Source organism: Euleptes europaea, chromosome 21 (assembly GCF_029931775.1).
Source record: "Euleptes europaea isolate rEulEur1 chromosome 21, rEulEur1.hap1, whole genome shotgun sequence".
NCBI classification, from domain to species: Eukaryota; Metazoa; Chordata; class Lepidosauria; order Squamata; family Sphaerodactylidae; genus Euleptes; species Euleptes europaea.
The window spans coordinates 11,441,099-11,458,503 of record NC_079332.1 but is presented as its reverse complement, the minus strand read 5'-3'; the positions used below and the strand labels follow the sequence as shown (position 1 = coordinate 11,458,503).

At 47.8% G+C, this 17,405-nt stretch overlaps 1 protein-coding gene across 1 annotated transcript in view; it reads left to right on the top strand.

The window, feature by feature from the left end:
* Positions 1-8,824: 8,824 nt before the first annotated feature.
* Positions 8,825-17,405, top strand: part of LOC130492832 (dual specificity mitogen-activated protein kinase kinase 3-like) — a 38,424-nt gene continuing 29,843 nt past the window's right edge. The window contains exons 1-3 of the mRNA XM_056866617.1: positions 8,825-8,868; positions 9,071-9,138; positions 15,815-15,904. Of these exons, the coding sequence (XP_056722595.1) occupies positions 8,825-8,868; positions 9,071-9,138; positions 15,815-15,904 (202 nt within the window). The remainder of the gene's footprint in view (positions 8,869-9,070; positions 9,139-15,814; positions 15,905-17,405) is intronic.

The window sequence follows — 17,405 nt, the reverse complement described above, 5'->3', positions numbered from 1 at the left end:
CAAGCAAAAGTATTCATTTATTTTATTTTACTTATGTTATTTATAGTCCGCCTTTCTCACATGGACTCAAGGAGGACTACACATGGTGTGCCGGTACAATCACAAAAATGGGACATTCAGTAACCAATGCAGTAGGGTTTTTAGAAGCCTGGAACCACCAGAAGGAACTGAAGCATGGCATAAGTACTAACATGACACATTAAGCAGTACAGAAATTACATAACTAGGTTCCTACTTACAATAAGCTAAACACAGCAGTATAGACCACAGTCCTTAATCATTTATCCAAGCAAGTTTGTGAACCCTTTTGTGCAGTGCGACCCGGTTACCTGCGCAGAAAAGGCCTCTTGAAGAAGAAGAGGAAGACGAAGAGGAGGAAGAAGAAGAGTTGGTTTTTATATACCAACTTTCTCTACCACTTAAGGAGAAATCAAACCGGTTTACAATCACCTTCCTCTCCCCACAACAGACACCTTGTGAGGTCGGTGGGGCTGAGAGAGCTCTAACAGAACTGTGACTAGCCCAAGGTCACCCAGTTGGCTTCACGTGTAGGAGTGGGGAAACAAATCCAGTTCACCAGATTAGCCTCCACCGCTCATGTGGAGGAGTCGGGAATCAAACCCGCTTCTCCAGATTAGAGACCACTGCTCCAAACCACCAGTCTTAACCACTATACCCCGTTGGCTCAGTTTTGCATAGTTTGTGGAAGGCCAGGAGTGTGGGACTTCCTGATCTCTTCGGGCAGGCCATTCCACAAGGTGGGACACAACGCATATATACCCAGATTGTGTCCTCAGATTCTATACCACACCAACTATCTTCATACACATGTTTAAAACAATAGTATGTCTATCTATAAACCAGGACTTAAACTTGAACCTGCATCTTCGTTGTTTGGGTCAATTCATCTGAGATACTTTATTATGATTGATTTTGGTTTTCACTGATGCATCCGCGTTGACCTATTCCTGACTCTGCGGAATTTCTTTCCGAATATCCATAGAAAGATTGTCTTCCAGAAGTGTTGGCAGCTGGAATCTCTGTGTTGCTTGGCCAGACATTAACAAAAGACACCTGTTAAAGCTATTCTGATCGTCGTTGGCGGCAGATTTGACTAATTGTCCAGCACTAGGTGGCAGAGTGAACAGGATGGGAAAAAATTTTTTTTAATTGCTCTGAAGGATTTACTGTCTCTGCCTAGATCCTTCATTTCATCTCTCTGATGACCGTACAAGGGGGACGTCTGAACCCTTGAAAACATACTTTCCTTTTTAGCTAGCGTTCTAAATTACATTGTAAATATTCGATGCAGGCGTTGCCGATCGGGAACTGTGTTTCTCAAGCGGGGGAAGATATTACATTGCTTAGGCAACTATACAATCCTCTCTGTACAGGGAACACTTTAAAATTGTTCTGCAGATGCTGTTTTTCTGAGAAAAGAAAAGGTTCCTTTTTCCCGCACCATTCAAACGATGCATGTGTGATTTTTGGCCTAAAGTCGGGTTAAATTTGCCAACTCTGGGTTGGCAAATCCTGGAGGTTTGGAGTTGGAGCCTGGGGAGGGTTAAGGTTGCCAGGTCCCTCTTCGCCACCAGCGGGAGGTTTTATCTGGATTTTATCAAGCCCTTCAGAGTTCTTCCGCTGTATCTTCTGGCTAGCTATTCTACTTATAGGTCAAAGTGAGAATTGCAAGAACTAAGGGCAAAAACGCATGGTCACTTTATCCTCCTTTAATCCCTTTGAAATGTTGTGTTGGAGGAGAGTGTTACGGATTCTGTGGCCTGCCAAAAAAAACAAATCAGTGGGTTATAGATCAAATCAGGCCTGAACTGACCCTAGAAGCTAAAATGACTAAACTGAGGCTATAGTATTTTGTTCACCTCATGAGACGACAAGAGTCACTGGAAAAGACCGTCATGATAGGAAAAGTTGAGGGCAGCAGGAAAAGAGGAAGACCCAACAAGAGATGGATTGACTCAATAAAGGAAGCCACAGCCTTCAATTTGCAAGATCTGAGCAAGGCTGTCAAAGATAGGACATTTTGGAGGACTTTCATTCATAGGGTCGCCATGAGTCGGAAGCGACCTGACGGCATTTAACACACACACACACACAATTCTGAAATTTAACGGGGCCTTGACATGAATTAGTAGGGTTGCCAGGTCCGTCTTTGCAACCACTGGGAGGTTTTTGGGGCGAAGAACATAACAGCAATATTACAGCGGATACATTGATAGTGTTTAAAAGTTGCGTCATGTTAATTTAAAAGAATATATATAAATTAAAATGTTTCACGATTTGGATAAGAAATAAACATTTCTGGAATAAAGTGGAAGCAAATGCAAATACCCGAAATAGAAGACTGGAAAGAAAAACTGCTAGACAACGCCAGTATGGCCAAAATGACTTTTATGTTGAACCCCAATCATAACGAATCTACAGAACGTTTTGACGAAAAGTGGGAATCATTTTACATTTACATGACTTCCAGTTAATCAAATGATATATACCGAACAGTACTAGAATGAGTAATAGGTAAAGGTAAAGGTCCCCTGTGCAAGCACCGAGTCATTCTTGACCCATGGGGTGATGTCACATCCCGACATTTTCTAGGCAGACTTTGTTTATGGGGTGGTTTGTTTTATCCATTATGTTCCAACCATTCGTCATGTAACTCCTGGGTTTTCAAACGGTATAATACACTTTTATTATGTAATAGGTAGATAATCTGATTGATTTTTATATTTTTACAATTACATATTTAGATATATTTTATTTTACTGGATTAACATTCATGCTTGTTATATGGTATTGTATTCGACTAAGTTTATTTTTCTATTGAATCTGCTATATTGCTTTTTGTATATCAAACGGCTTTTACCCTTCCCTTTTTTACCCCTTCTGTATCCCCTTAATCATAAAAATAAACCTATATATATATATAAAAGAAGTAAACATTTTGACACTGATTCAAAAGAAGATTTTTTAACTTTGTTATTTCTTTGACTTTTATTTTACTAAACTTTGAGGAAGTTTGTTGATTGCTGCGCAGAATGTGGAAGGGAATTTCATGTGCTCTTTTGTCCTGCAAGGGGAGAGAAGGCAGCCTGCCACACGCACCGGAACGTGTATCTCCCTAGCAGCTGCAAACAACAACAGACTTCTGTCGCACCCGGAGGGCGAGCCCGGCGCGTGACGTCACGGGGGGAGTCACCGCCGCACGCGCTCCGCAGGTGGCGTTCCCTTCCACGCCACCTGAGGACTGCGCCGCTCGGGGGGGAGGAGCCCGGCTCGGGGAGGCCACGCCTCTCGGGGAGCAGCGCCGGCCAATGGGAGCCGAGAGGGGGCGGGGCCAAGGGGCCCGGGAGGTTCCAGCGCTGTGGCGCCGGGCGGCCCGGACATGCCCAGGCGGCGCGCGCTCGGCTCGGACGTCTGGGGGACGCCTGGCGGGATCGGGGCCCAGCCATGTCCCTTCCCAAAGGTAAAAAAAAAAAGGTGTTTTTTTTTTTGCAGTCTTTTGGTGCATTTGGGGGGTCGCTTTGCTAAAGGGGAGGGGGCGGTATTTTTTTTTGCAATATTGAAACAATATGATTTTAAAAAAGGGTTGTTGTTTTCCCAGTCTTGTGGTGCATTTGGGGGGGTCGCTTTGCTAAAGAGGAGGGGGCGGTATTTTTTCCCTGCAATATCGAAACAATATGATTTAAAAGGGTTTTTTTTGCAGTCTTTTGGTGCATTTGGGGGGTCGCTTTGCTAAAGGGGAGGGGGCGGTATTTTTGTTTGCAATATCGAAACAATAGGATTTAAAAAAATAATAATTCCCACCAGCAAATCTTGCAGGGCTTCCGCCTGGCTTTCCTCTTTGCGCTGCAGTTCCTTTTCTTGCGAGCGCCCCGTCCCCCTCGTGGCAGCGCCCAGGGGAGGGCTTGGGGGGCTTGGGGGCTCTCTGCCGAGGAGAGGCCAAAGGGATCGACCAGATCCAGGTCAAGGGATCTGGCATAACCACCGCCTCTTACCAGCGCAGGCGGAAATTCTCCTCCCGAAGGCACCGGGAGGAAGGTGGCTCTTCTATTTTCCGCCTTGGTTGTTGTTGAGGAGAGATCTGGAGTATCCTAGGCTCTGGCCCCTTCCTGGTGCCATTCCGTCGATCACTTTTTCAAAATCCCAGTCTTTCCCCACGATCTCAGAACTGGGTCACTGTCCTTTGATCTTCACAACGACCCCGCGAGGTAGGTTCGGAGCTTCACGGCAGCGGGAACGACTGGAACCCAAGCCTCGCCGGCCCACCAGTACACCGCACTGATTCATTCTGTAATAGCGTCCTTCATTTTGACAGGGCCATCCCCCCCCCAACCCAAATGATGGGAGACACCCCCCCTTTGAATGGTGTTGTGTATCAGATAGCCCCATTTCTTTGGGGCCTGCTGGACTCTGCCTCCTGCCCCAGGACTCCTGCCGCACATGTCTAGGAGAAGTAATCACTCATGTGTAGAATTATTTACTGTGGGGTGGTTGTCTCCTCTTTTAGAGCACGTTCATGGATACACATCTGAAGGATCTCAGAGGTGCCAGACAAGGGGAAACGTCTACGGATACCCAAAATGGGTGTCAGACCAACTTGAGAAGGGGGGGACACCTGCAAATATAGGATGATCGTCTCTCTCCTGGTGTTGGGGAAGAGAGAGTTAGCCAGCGGCGAGAGAGCATCTCCATGAACAGCGATGGGTTGTAAGCAAAGAAACCGGGAAAGCTGTTTTACTGGTTCAAAAACTGTTGAGACTTTTTGGAGGGCGTTTTTTTTTTTAAATAGCATTGCCAGGTAACCCCCAACCTTTTACTTAGTTTCTTGCAAAGCTCTGTTGAGCATGGAGCCTTAATGTGTAGGAGTAGTGTACCACGAAATGTCAGGTGATGGAGACCAACAGGGAAGGCGTTTACGCCCTGTGTGTGTGGGCACCCGGAGACACTGGAATGCTGAATTTAGATCACTTGGGGCCTGATCCGGCAAAGCAAAGCTGACGTTAGTGAGCTTTTTTGGATGCACGTGGTGCCAGATTTCAGAAAGCGTGGGTTCAGATTCTGACCAGCCACGGATTCCAGTGTTCTCTAATCGGCGTTGACTTTCCATAGCGAACAATAGCGCATAAGTGGGCAGTAAAACAGACAGAAAAGCCCTTGGAACGGTCCAGCTGCTGTATAAATTATCCTGGTTGTTGGGTTGCTTCTGACAAAGGTCTTGTTTTGCTTACCCGAGCACTGAAGGATTTGCATGTGACTTTTACCGATGTTTGCGTAGCAGTTAAGCAAGCTTCCGGGTTTCATAGGATTCTGACTGGACGTTCCCCAGAAATTAATGAAGATTTCCTGTTGAATGTTGTTCAGATGGTCTGGTATGGATGCTTGATCCAAGACCATTGCTTGAAAAAAACACCTTTAAACATTTTACTGGTATTCAGTCGTGGTTATAAGAATTATATTGTGTTTTTAAATGTTGCCGGGGGGGGGGGGGCTCAGCTCCGCTCTGTTTTTTAAAAATCAGCTTTTAAAATGTTTTATTTCAGTAATCCAGGGGCCTGCTGTGTCTTGCGGTTTCCACTAACAATACTGATGTGTTTGAATACAATTGTGATGTGGATTTTAAGGTAAACCTACATGAGAACTTGCAACTAGTCTGAAATGGATTTAACTGCTTGCTTTCCTCCCCCCTCCCATGCAAAGGACCATGGGAACTGTAGTTTTGCTGCTAATTATTTTGTTAGAGAGCTTAGCTCTTTTCAGGTCGGACTACAGTTTCCCGGATTCCTCAAGCTAGGAGCCTTTGCAAAGTTTAAAAAGCAAGATACTACAGTGGTTGGTTATAAAGGAAATATTTGCAGTTTCCAGCTGTCTTGGAAGGAGGAGGTCTTTCTACTAAGATGTTTTAAGTGTAGAATTTTTCTCTTTCTGTTTTTTAAAAACTGCTGACCGGGCAGCAGGTGTGCTAAGTTTTGGTCAAATAATTTCTTGTTTTAATTTGAAGGACATGTTCCTTGTTTGAGATTAAAGTTAGAGCAAGGAATGTTTCATGATCCTTTTTATTCCTCACATCAAAGACTGGGAAACCCTTTCAAGTTTACAACTTGGGTAATCACTACTAAAGTATGGGCTGTACATTGTCGACATAGTTAAGCATAATAGAGTAATTGCTACTTATGTAACTGGAAAGAAGATGGGGTGTGAGATACTGAGCGATTGCTCATGGCTTGATTTTTGCCCATCTGGTATGTGTGGTCTGCCGAAGGCTTGCGAAAGACCCCCTTTCCTGATCGCCTACGATGAGTCAGGATCTCCCCCAGGTGACCACGCTGGGAAACTGCTTGCAAATTGCAAGAGAATTTGTTCTTGGGTTTGTTCATTTGTTTTCGTGTCCTTCGTTGTGCCTCAGTGTGGTATGTGTAGGCAGGCGGCTGTTTTTAAAAACATGCATATAGTGGGCGGGCGGGCCCGTAAAAATTTTTTATGGACTAGTAACTTTTATTGACTGATTTGCAAGTCTGGTTTCTGGCCAGCACTGACTGATGGCTATAAACATTTCTGCTTCTTTTCCTTTATATATATATAATGGAAATATAGCGTTTGCCACGGCTCTTCAAAACAAGGTGTATGTATAGTGTCAAAAAAAATGTTCAGGTTCCACCCAAGCGCATTTAAAGATACAGGCTTTCCCAAGAGTTTGTAACACACTAAGTCTTAAATGCTGGAAACTATACCCAAAGTGTTTTTGAGTGCTGAATGACATGATTGAAGTGTTAAGGATTGGGGGCGAAAGCAGGATATAAATAACTGGATTGATAATGGATTGGGAATTCCGCGTTGGGCTCATAACGCCTAGTTCTGCCTCAGCCAAGTTTACATGTGTGAACATCTACTCTTGTGTGGACAGTGTCACATCTGAAGGGGGTTGGCTTGGCGTTTGAAGAACGCTCGGGAATCCTGCATACCTACAGCCCTGAGCTTCCGAGCTGAAAAGCAGGATAGGTGCATGAAGAAGAAGAGTTGGTTTTTATATGCCGTCTTTCTCTACCACTTAAGGGAGACTCAAACTGGCTTACAATCACCTTCCCCTCCCCACATCAGACACCCTGTGAAGCAGGTGAGGCTGAGAGAGCTCTAAGAGAGCTGTAACTTGCCCAAGGCATGAGATGTTCAGAGATGGTTTGGTATTGCCTTAGGGTTGCCAGGTCCCCCTTCGCCACCGGCAGGAGGTTTTTGGGGCGAAGCCTGAAGAGGGCAGGGTTCGGGGAGGGAGTTCAATGCCATAACACCAATTGCCAAAGCTGCCATTTTCTCCAGGTGAACTGATCTCTATCGGCTGGAGAGGGACTGTGGCTCAGTGGTAGAGCATCTGCTTGGCACGCAGAAGGTCCCAGGTTCAATCCCCAGCATCTCCAGTTAAAGGGACTCTGCAAGTAGGTGATGTAAAAGACCTATACCTGAGACCCTGGAGAGCTGCTGCTGGTCTGAGTAGACAATACTGACTTTGATGGACCAAGGGTCTGATTCAGTATAAGGCCACTTCATGTGTTCATGTGAGATCAATTGTAATAACAGAAGATCTCCAGCTACTTCCTGGAGGTTGGCAACCCTATATTGCCTACCTCTACGTAGCGCCCCTGGACTTCCTTGGTGGTCTCCCATCCAAATACTAACCAGGGCTGACCCTGCTTAGCTTCCAAGATATGACTAGATCAGGCTATCCAGGTCAGGGCAAAGCCGAGTTACCCCTTCCTAAATCCATTGAAGTTAATGCAGTGTTGGTGAAGTTTTCTGGCGGATAGAAAATTGGCAGCTAGATCCTCTTCTGCCTCAAATGAAACCCTTTCTTCTGAAAGCAAAGCATGTATTAAACTTTATTTCTCTGGGCTTTGTGTCTGTGGCTGAATGGTTAAAAATGATCCTTCAACCGGCTGCTACAGGAATCTATTAAAATGACATTTTGTTTGCCTGGAAAATGGATTTAACAAAACAAAAAAATTGTGTCACAAAAGTTGTGTAGATTTGATGGAAGTGCTGCTTGGCTTTGCTCGAATAAATGTTGGCCAGAAACGTTTGAAATATTGGCCTGCTCAAAAGCAAAAGGCTGTGTTTAGACTGTAATGATTTTTGCAGCCCAGATTTGGATTTCTGTCATTGCCCGCTTCCCTTTTGGCACATGAGTAGCGATCCTTCTTTTTTTTAAATGGGAAGAGCCAGGAACATTTTGCCATCTAATGTTGCTGTCCTAAACACCCTTTCTAGGGAGTAGATTCCATTGAATGCAATGACACTTCTTTCTAAGTAAACATGCTTATGATTGCGCTGTCAATCTGCTGGGATCTCGATCAGTGTCCCTAAAACTGTGGGGAGTTTCCCCCCACCTGATAGGGGCAGATATAGATGACTATTAGTTGTGACGCATGTATAAAATACATACACTCTGCCTGTTGTGTTTCTGTCTGGTAAAGAACATAAGAAAGGCCATGCTGGATCAGACCAAGGCCCGTCAAGTCCAGCACTCTGTTCATACAGTGGCCAACCAGGCTGGCTCAGGGCGGGTAACATCATTTTAAAAATACAACAATATACAATATAAATATACAGTAAAATCCATAATAAAACCATCAGTGAAATTCTAAAAGCCTAACATGATGGCGCCCAAGCCTAAAAGCTGTAGGGACCGTACAGGTGGCAACCCTTGGCTTTTTGTTTTCTTTAAGCATGTCTCTATGTTGGAACTTCACCTGGTGAATTCACAACCTGTATTTGGAAGAAAGCTAAGGCTGGCCCATTTGTTTTGGAGAGGAAGAACATGGCTGGCAGGAAATGCGTCATCGGGCACCTCAGCGCCCTCGGGTGACATGTCGACCATCACTGCCTTAGAGAAAAGTACTTCTGAAAGCGGCGTTTTTCCTGCTTTCTGGTACTTCTCCATCCTCTCCCCCAAAATGTAGTGCTCCCCTCGTGGCCCGGACCTTCCTCTCCGGTGCTGGCTGTCTCCCTGAGCACGTCGAAGGCCCTGGCTGCTTCTCTCTGGCTAGCATCCTTTTGCGCGCAGGTGGACCTGTGAGCAAGCCGCCGGATGCCTGGTGGAAGGCATCACCTGTTTGTCGGGTGCCTTGGCAGGTGAGCGTGGGATGAGGTGGCTGCCCTGAGGAGCTTTAAAAAAAAACAAAAAAACAAGACCTCGAGTCGAGCATCTTGGTTGTCCTCACGAGAACCTGAGTATTCGGTCAGCTGCTCAGGCTGTCAGAGAGAGAGAGAGAGAGATTCTTTTGGTGAGATCAGTTGCAATTCCTGGAGTTTGTCATAAGAGCAGAGAATAAAGAAAGAACGGGGGGAATAATTCCAGGAGACTTGGAGGTTGGCAACCTTAGTTAGACTGCTACCTTGCATATTTATTTAATTATATTTTCATTCTTCCTTTTTCGTCTCTGGCGTCTCTCGGAGGTTGGCAAGGTAGAATGCTACCTTGCATGTTTATTTTCTTATATTCCCATCCTTCCTTTCTGGTCTGTGGAACTTGAAGGGACCACCTGAAGGTCTCCTTCCCCGTAAAAAAATGCTCGGGAGGATACTTTCCGACTAGAAGCTGCCCTGTACTGAACCAGATCGTCGCTCCATCAAAGTCAGTACTGTCTGCTCAGACTGGCAGCAGCTCTCCAGGGTCTCAGGTGGAGGATACTTTCCGACTAGAAGCTGCCCTATACTGAATCAGATCGTCGCTCCATCCAAGTCAGTATTGTCTGCTCAGACTGGCAGCAGCTCTCCAGGGTCTCAGGCGGGGGTCTTTCACATCACCCACCACCTGGTCCTTTAACTGGAGATGCCGGGGATTGAACCTGGGACCTTCTGCCTGCCAAGCAGAGGCTCTACCACTGAGCCACAGCCCCTGTTTTAAGAAGTCCGCTCCAGCCAACGGCTACTCTATCATTAAAACAGATTTTTGCGTGTTTAAAGTTCAGATTAATTTCCTGCCATCTCTAGCTCAGGGAAATCTCATGCAATGATTTCTTTTTAGGCGCACCGAAATAGTTACTTATGAAACAAAAACCATTCCAGGGTACCTTTTCCTCCTCGAGGCAAAAGCAGTTTTTTTGCAAAGCCCAGTAAGAAAGGTCCTCTTCTTCAAGGGTGTCTGGGGAATAGTCTCACAATAGGATTTTAGCTGTTTAGGATCCAACCGCACTAGGGGCACATTCAGCGGGAAGTTGTTCGGAGTCGTCCCCCCCCCCCCCAGTATTCTCTGCATGTAATATTTGCATTACTGAAAGGAGACCGTTTAAGCTTCCGGGGCCCTAAAAGGAAGTCGAACCTGCTAGCTCTTCATTGCTTGGCAAATGGCGCACATGTCCAGTGTGCTACATCCATGTGCACAGGCCATTTCTGTCCAGTACGGGAAGCCAGGTGGCCGTGCGCAAGCATTCCCCTGCCGTGTAAACAGGAGTTTATTTCGGCCGAGCTCTCTTTCCCTGCGTGTGTGGGGTTTTTTTTTTTGACGTCGAGAAAATCTGGGCTTGCGTTTCCTGTTGGCTGGTGCATGCGTGACCCTGTTATGAATCAGCACATTTCTGAATGGAGAGGCTGATTCACGGGCCTGGACCTGCAAGCTGAGGCCGGCTTCTTGGGCCCCACGGCGAGCCGGTGTGCTTCTTAAAAGGGAAACGGCGGCGCCTCGGGTTGGCGGGTGCCGGCAAGGCCAGGGAGAGCCCTGGTATGCAAGGCAGCGGGGTGTCGTGGATGCCAAATCTGGAAGGTCCAGGTTCAGATCCTCCCTCCCCGCGCTGCCGTGGAAGCTTGTGGCCATGAATCTGGAGGCCGGTTGGTCACTCCCTCTCAACCAGACATGTGAGGATAAGACATGTGAGGATAAAGAGGTGGTTGCTCATTCGAGGAATGTCTTTTTATTATACGTGGGTAAAAGCTTCAACTAAAGACAGCCGTTCTTATGGAACGTGGATGTTTCTGAAGCTGATAGGGGCTGGAATGCAAGAAGCTCCTCTGGCGTGGCAAATTACGCTATCCAAATTTCTGTCCGTTAGGGGGAAATGGCAGATTTTCCGTTAATGTATTGGAAGCCCCTTTCCCTGGGGATATGGGAGCGTCACCCAGCGAGGCAAAATGGTAGGAGTCCCCCGTCGTGGTTAGAATCATAGAATCATAGTGTTGGAAGGGACCACCAGGGTCATCTAGTCCAACCCCCTGCACAATGCAGGAAATTCACAACTACCTTCCCCCCACATCCCCAGTGACCCCTACTCCATGCCCAGAAGATGGCCAAGAGGCCCTCCCTCTCATTATCTGCCTAAGGTCACAGAATCAGCATTGCTGACAGGTGGCCATCTAACCACTTCTTAAAAACCTCCAGGGAAGGAGAGCTCACCACCTCCCGACGAAGCCTGTTCCACTGAGGAACCGCTCTAACTGTTAGAAAGTTCTTCCTAATGTCTAGACGGAAACTCTTTTGCTTTGATTTCAACCCGTTGGTTCTGGTCCGACCTTCTGGGGCAACAGAAAGTAATACGGCACCCTCCTCTATATCAGGACTTCTTAAACTTTTTCCACTCGCGACCCCTTTTCGCCCTAGAATTTTTTACAAAACCCCGGGTATATAAAACAGGTATACAAATCAAAGATTTCCTGATAATAAATTTATTCTAAAACAATTATTTGGTATACATATATTATTACCATTTATTAGAGACGAAAGCAAATTTGCATACTAAAACGCATCCTGTTGCCAATTTTTTGGCGGCCCCCCCACGTTCAGTCACGCGACCCCATATGGGGTCGCGACCCACAGTTTAAGAAGCTTTGCTCTATACGACAGCCCTTCAGGTGCTTGAAGGTGGTTATTGTATCACCTCTCGGTCTTCTCTCCAGGCTAAAGGTACCCATCTCCTTCAGCCATTCCTCGTAGGACTTGGTCTCCAGACCTGCTGGGTGAAGCGACCACATCCCCAGCGAGAGGGGCTTCCAGTTCCCTCCAACGGTTGTCCCACCAGCTCCGAAATGCGAAATTGGGCCATGTCACAACTGCAGGGGTGGAAGAAACGTTTGCAATCGAGGAGAACGGAGCCGCTCTTGTCAGGGTTCCCGATTGGGGAACGTCCGAGCTGCTCCACACCCAATCCAGATTAAAGGGCCGGGGATTGAAAACAATAGGCAGGAGGAAGCCAGATATGCCCTGGAGCCTTCCTGGATTCTCCTCGAAATAACATCACGCCCAAGGAATTCTGTCCCAGGGCTGGAACGGTCGGACAGGTAGGAATTTCAGAGGAGTGAGTCTCAGTAGGTGTAGCGCCGTTCAGTGGCACCTTGACATCTAAAGTGACTGGGAAATCATGCAGACGAGAGATCTCCCGGGTGGATGTTCTCCCCGGTGGTTTTTGCACTTTTCTCTGCCTCTTTTTCCTGCCTCCTCTGAGCCGGGAGTCCTCAAACACCTGCAGTGGCGATACGCAGCATCAAAAGTCAAAAGCGTTTGAGGCAGCGATGCAGAGCGGCGAAGATGATCAGGGGCCTGGCGACCGAGCCCTGCGAGGAAAGGCTGAGGGACGTGGGAATGTTCAGCCTGGAGAAGAGGAGGTTGAGGGGGGACAGGATTGCTCTCATTACGTATTTGAAGGGCCGTCACTTAGAGGAGGGCAGGGAGCTGTTCCTGTTGGTAGCAGAGGAAAGGACTCGCAAGAATGAGTTTAAATTGCGGGCAGAAAGGTACCGGCTGTATATTAGGAAAAATATTTCATAGAATCATAGAGTTGGAAGGGACCGCCAGGGTCATCTAGTCCAACCCCCCAGCACAATGCAGGAAATTCACAACTACCTTCCCCCCACATCCCCAGTGACCCCTACTCCATGCCCAGAAGATGGCCAAGAATGGCTAAGGTCATAGAATCAGCATTGCTGTCAGATGGCCATCAAGCCTCTGCTTAAAAACCTCCAGGGAAGGAGAGCTCACCACCTCCCGAGGAAGCCCGTACCACTGAGGAACCGCTCTGTTAGAAAGTTCTTCCTAATTTTTACAATAAGAGTTGTTTGACAGCGGAATCGGCTGCCTAGGGAGGCGGTGATCTCCCCCTCACTGGCAGTGTTTAAGCAGAGGCTGGACAACCACTTGTCAGGGATGCTCTAGGCTGATCCTGCATTGAGCAGGGGGTTGGACTAGATGGCCCCTTCCAAATCTGTGATTCTATGATCTCTGGTTGGGGGTGTGTGTGCAGGGGGAGCGTTCCTGAGCCCGACCACAACAAAGCTGGAAAAGCCCACTCCTGATTGCAAACCCACCTTGCCTGTGTCAACGAGAATGCGCAGAGCTGAGAATCAGATGTCGGTCCACATGTTCCGAGGAGATCCTTCAAATACCCCAGACCTCGAGCCTTTTGGAGTCTGGAAGGCGGAAACAAACGGGAAGTTGTCCTTCCTGTCATGGAAACTGGGGTACGGGTATTTGTTTCTAATCTAACAAGTGCATGAGATGAATTCCTTTATGCCAGTGCGCAAACCCCAGTAAGCAAACCCCAGTGAGTAGTCTGGTTTGGTGGTTTGGAGCGGCGGAGTCTGATCTGGAGAGCCGGGTTTGATTCCCCACTCCTCCACGTGAGCGGCGGAGGCTAATCTGGTGAACTGGATTTGTTTCCTCACCCCTCCGCACGAAGCCAGCTGGGTGACCTTGGGCTAGTCACGCTCTCTCAGCCCCACCGACCTCACAGGGTGTCTGTTGTGGGGAGGGGAAGGGAAGGTGATTGTAAGCCGGTTTGAGTCTCCCTTAAGTGGTAGAGAAAATCGGCATATAAAAACCAACTCTTCTTCTTCTTATGGGAAAGTCGGGCCCGGTTGGTTTGCTCTGGAAAGAGCTCCAATCATCAGGCAGTCCTAGCTGATAGCCGTCGCTGAATTGGAGTAAAACGTTTGGCCCTTTCCCCTGTTAGATTTTGGGGTGGCACATTCTCCTGTCTCACAGTGCCCGTGGTGCGCCGACCCAGTTTCTGGAACCTTTTCGACACCGCCCCCACCCCCCCATCAGTAACGTTGGTGAATTGAGCCATCGGCGGACGATTCTATTAATACCGTAGATGAGTAAGGAGCTGGAACTGCGTGGGTGGCTTTATCTCTGGTGATGCAAAAGTCCCGTCTTGGTGTGTAAGCAGGAAACCTCGGCAGAGCCGTGTGGGGAACGGGGCGGGGATCCCCTGCCACTGCTGGCGGCTGGAAGCATTCGAAACTCACTCTCTCGTGGCTTGGGGAGGAAGGGCCAAGAAATATCTGGGGCCAGGGCCTGTGGCAAGCTCTCTTCCCCACCATCACCTTGGACGGTTGCAAGACTGCCGTTCTTTGCCCAGATTATCCCCGGCCTTGGACACGCACGAGCGTTCTTGCAACGGCCAAACGCCACACTCCCAATGGCGCCTCCGTCTCCAAGTAATCTTTAATAGGTTCTGCGCTGTTGCTATTAAAATACTCAGAGCTTTACTAGAGAATGATTGTTAGAATATTTTACAGTTTTATCAATTTTAATATGATAATTTTAACCAGGGGTTGCTTTTATTGACCTTACACCTTTATATGTACGGGTAGTCTGTGATTCAGTGGTGCAAAACTATCGTGTCTGGAAATTTGGATGTGTTGGCACGTGGTTGGTCAGGCGACCGTATTAATAAACTTGACTAATCTTTAATAGCTCTTAGTTTCGACCCATTCTCATGTGCCTGGCTGCTTCCCATGGGAGGGTCTCCGTCCATTCCCTTACCCAACAGATATTTGACTCGAGGGAGAATCCCAGAACGAATGCTAAGCCAGGGGACGGGGGAATGCGGGCAGGCAGGCTCGTGCCGAGTTCAGAAAGTTTTGAGAAACACTGGCGTAATCTCACACGGTTTGCCCTTTAATGCTTCGAATTCCTGGAAAGTGTTGGGTGTTCTCTGATGTGCGTTGCCAGTCTTCACCGGATGGGCTTCTCGGAGGTCTCCGCCGTGGCTGCGGGTTTATTTTGAAAGCCCTCGAGAAGCTGAGAAGCGTGGCGGCGAACTCGACTCCTTCTGGAAAGACGCCCTTCTAGAAACCTGCCGGGTTTCCCCCAAGCGTTGCCTGTTTAATTCGAACCCGGCCAGTGTTTCCTGCCCATGGCTTCCCCCCCTCATTGGCTGCCCGGCCAGACGTTTCGTAGACGCCAAATAAAGCAACGGTATAAAACAGTGTTCTGCGGCTGCTCGGCGAAAGTGTTTCTGTGTGCGGGTGACCGGGAGGCTCTCCCGTCTTCTCTGCTTCTGGTTGTGGTGGAGGGGGCATGATTGAAGCAAGGTTCTCCAACACCCCCCCCACCTTCCCCGTCCTCTCTCAAGCCCCTCCCATACACTTAAAAAATAGTATCTGCCCATGTTTAATTGCAAGATGAACCGAGCGTCCAGTCATCTGGTTTGGAGCGGTGGAGAACCGGGTTCGATCCCCCTCTCCTCCACATGAGCGGCGGAGGCTAATCTGGTGAACTGGATTTGTTTCCCTGCTCCTCCACATGAAGCCAGCTGGGTGACCTTGGGCTAGTCGCGGCCCTCTCAGCCCCACCTACCTCGCAGGGTGTCTGTGGTGGGGAGGGGAAGGGACGGTGATTGTAAGCCAGTTTGAGTCTCCCTTAAGTGGTAGAGAAAGTTGGCGTATAAAAACCAGCTCTTCTTCTTCTTCCCCGTCCCCTCTCAAGCCCCTCCCAGACAGTAAAAAAAATATATAACTGCCCATGTTTAATTGCAAGATGAATTGAGCGTCTAGTTATCTGACTGTTCTGCCTTGCTGTTCTTTTATCCTTCAGATAATCAGCCTTTGTCACGCCGGGCCTTCGGCAAGAAATTTGGTGGCATTGAAGGAGGACAGAGCAAGGATGCGAGGCTAGGCTTGCCAAGTCCGGGTTGGAAAATTGGAGATTTGGGGGTGGACCCCGGGGGAGCGTGGGGTTTGGGGGAGAGAAAGGGGTCCTCAGCAGGGTGTAAAGCCATAGAGCCATTTTCTCCAGGGGAACCTATCCCTGTCATCGAGAGATGCGTTGTAAGTCTCAGAGATCTCCCTGTCCGAGCTGGAGGTTGGCAACCCAAGGCACGATGCGTCGCCACCTTGAATGCCACCGCGCCTCACTCACTGACAGTTGTTTGCACAGCAGTTTTTAACAGTTGTTTGAAATGGAAAGGCCTGTAGCATGCAGGAAGCTGTGTTTTCCGTCCGGAACAGGGCTTCCAAGTTTCTGTTCCTTCTTGTGGGGAGCTGGGAGGACAAGCTGTCCCCGATGCGGAACTTGCATATTTTTAATTGTGTTTGGATGCATTCGTACCTCGCTTTGCTCCCCGGTAGCTTGCAGCATCTTTCGCCTCTCCTCCGTTTTCTCCTCAAAACAGCCCTGCGAGGTAGGTTGGGCTAAGGGAATGCCTGGCTCAGGGTCGTCCAGCGATCTTCCAGGGCAGCGTGGGGGTTCTGAGGTCTCCCACTTCCTAGTCTGACACTCTAACCACTACACGGCACTGCCCCTGTGTGGGATGCTATGGGGAAACACAGAGGTTAGGGCACAGCCCCATATTTCTTGATGTGGTGTGCGCCTTGTGTTTAGAGACCTACATTCCCCTTTCCCTCCAAGACGTGATATGCCTGCCTCGACCCCACGGCCTGGTGAGTTTTGAACCCAAGTCCAAGTTAAGCCGTCTTGTTTACTGACTTAGGACTTGCTGTTTTTTTAACCTGCCTTTTTCTAACAAAAGGCACAAGGAGTGTACCATTGTTCTATTTAAAAAAATACAATTTAAAAACCACAAAAGGAAACAGAAAACAATAAGTGTGACTCAGGTACTAACATCACACTAGGCCAGAAATTCTTATCAATCTCTTCAACCTCCTCCATAGCCTGTCAACAAAATGCACACCAAAAAAATAATAAAAATCAGCTGGATGTTGCTTTGAAAGAATGAATGGGGAAGGGCCGTGGCTTAGTGGTAGAGCATCTGCTTGGCATGCAGAAGGGTCCCCGGTTCAACCCCTGGCATCTCCAGTTAAAGGGACCAGGCAGGTAGATTATGTGAAAGACCCCTGTCTGAGACCCTCGAGAGCAGTGGTTCCCAACCTTTTTTTGACCAGGGACCACTAGGACTTTTTTGTTTGGTGCAGGGACCCCAAGGTTCAAAATAAAAATTCTGAGAATTTGAAAATAAACTTTAATCATAACTGTTAGTTAAACATTAAACTTAGAATAATATTTGAATATATATTTTTATAATAGAGAACTTTTAATTGAAAATATTAATTTATTATGGGTTTATAACTTTGTTTCGCAGACCTTAATTTAGTTCTTGCGGACCCCTGGGGGTCCACGGACCCCCGGTTGGGAACCAGTGCTCGAGAGTCCCTGCCAGACTGAGTAG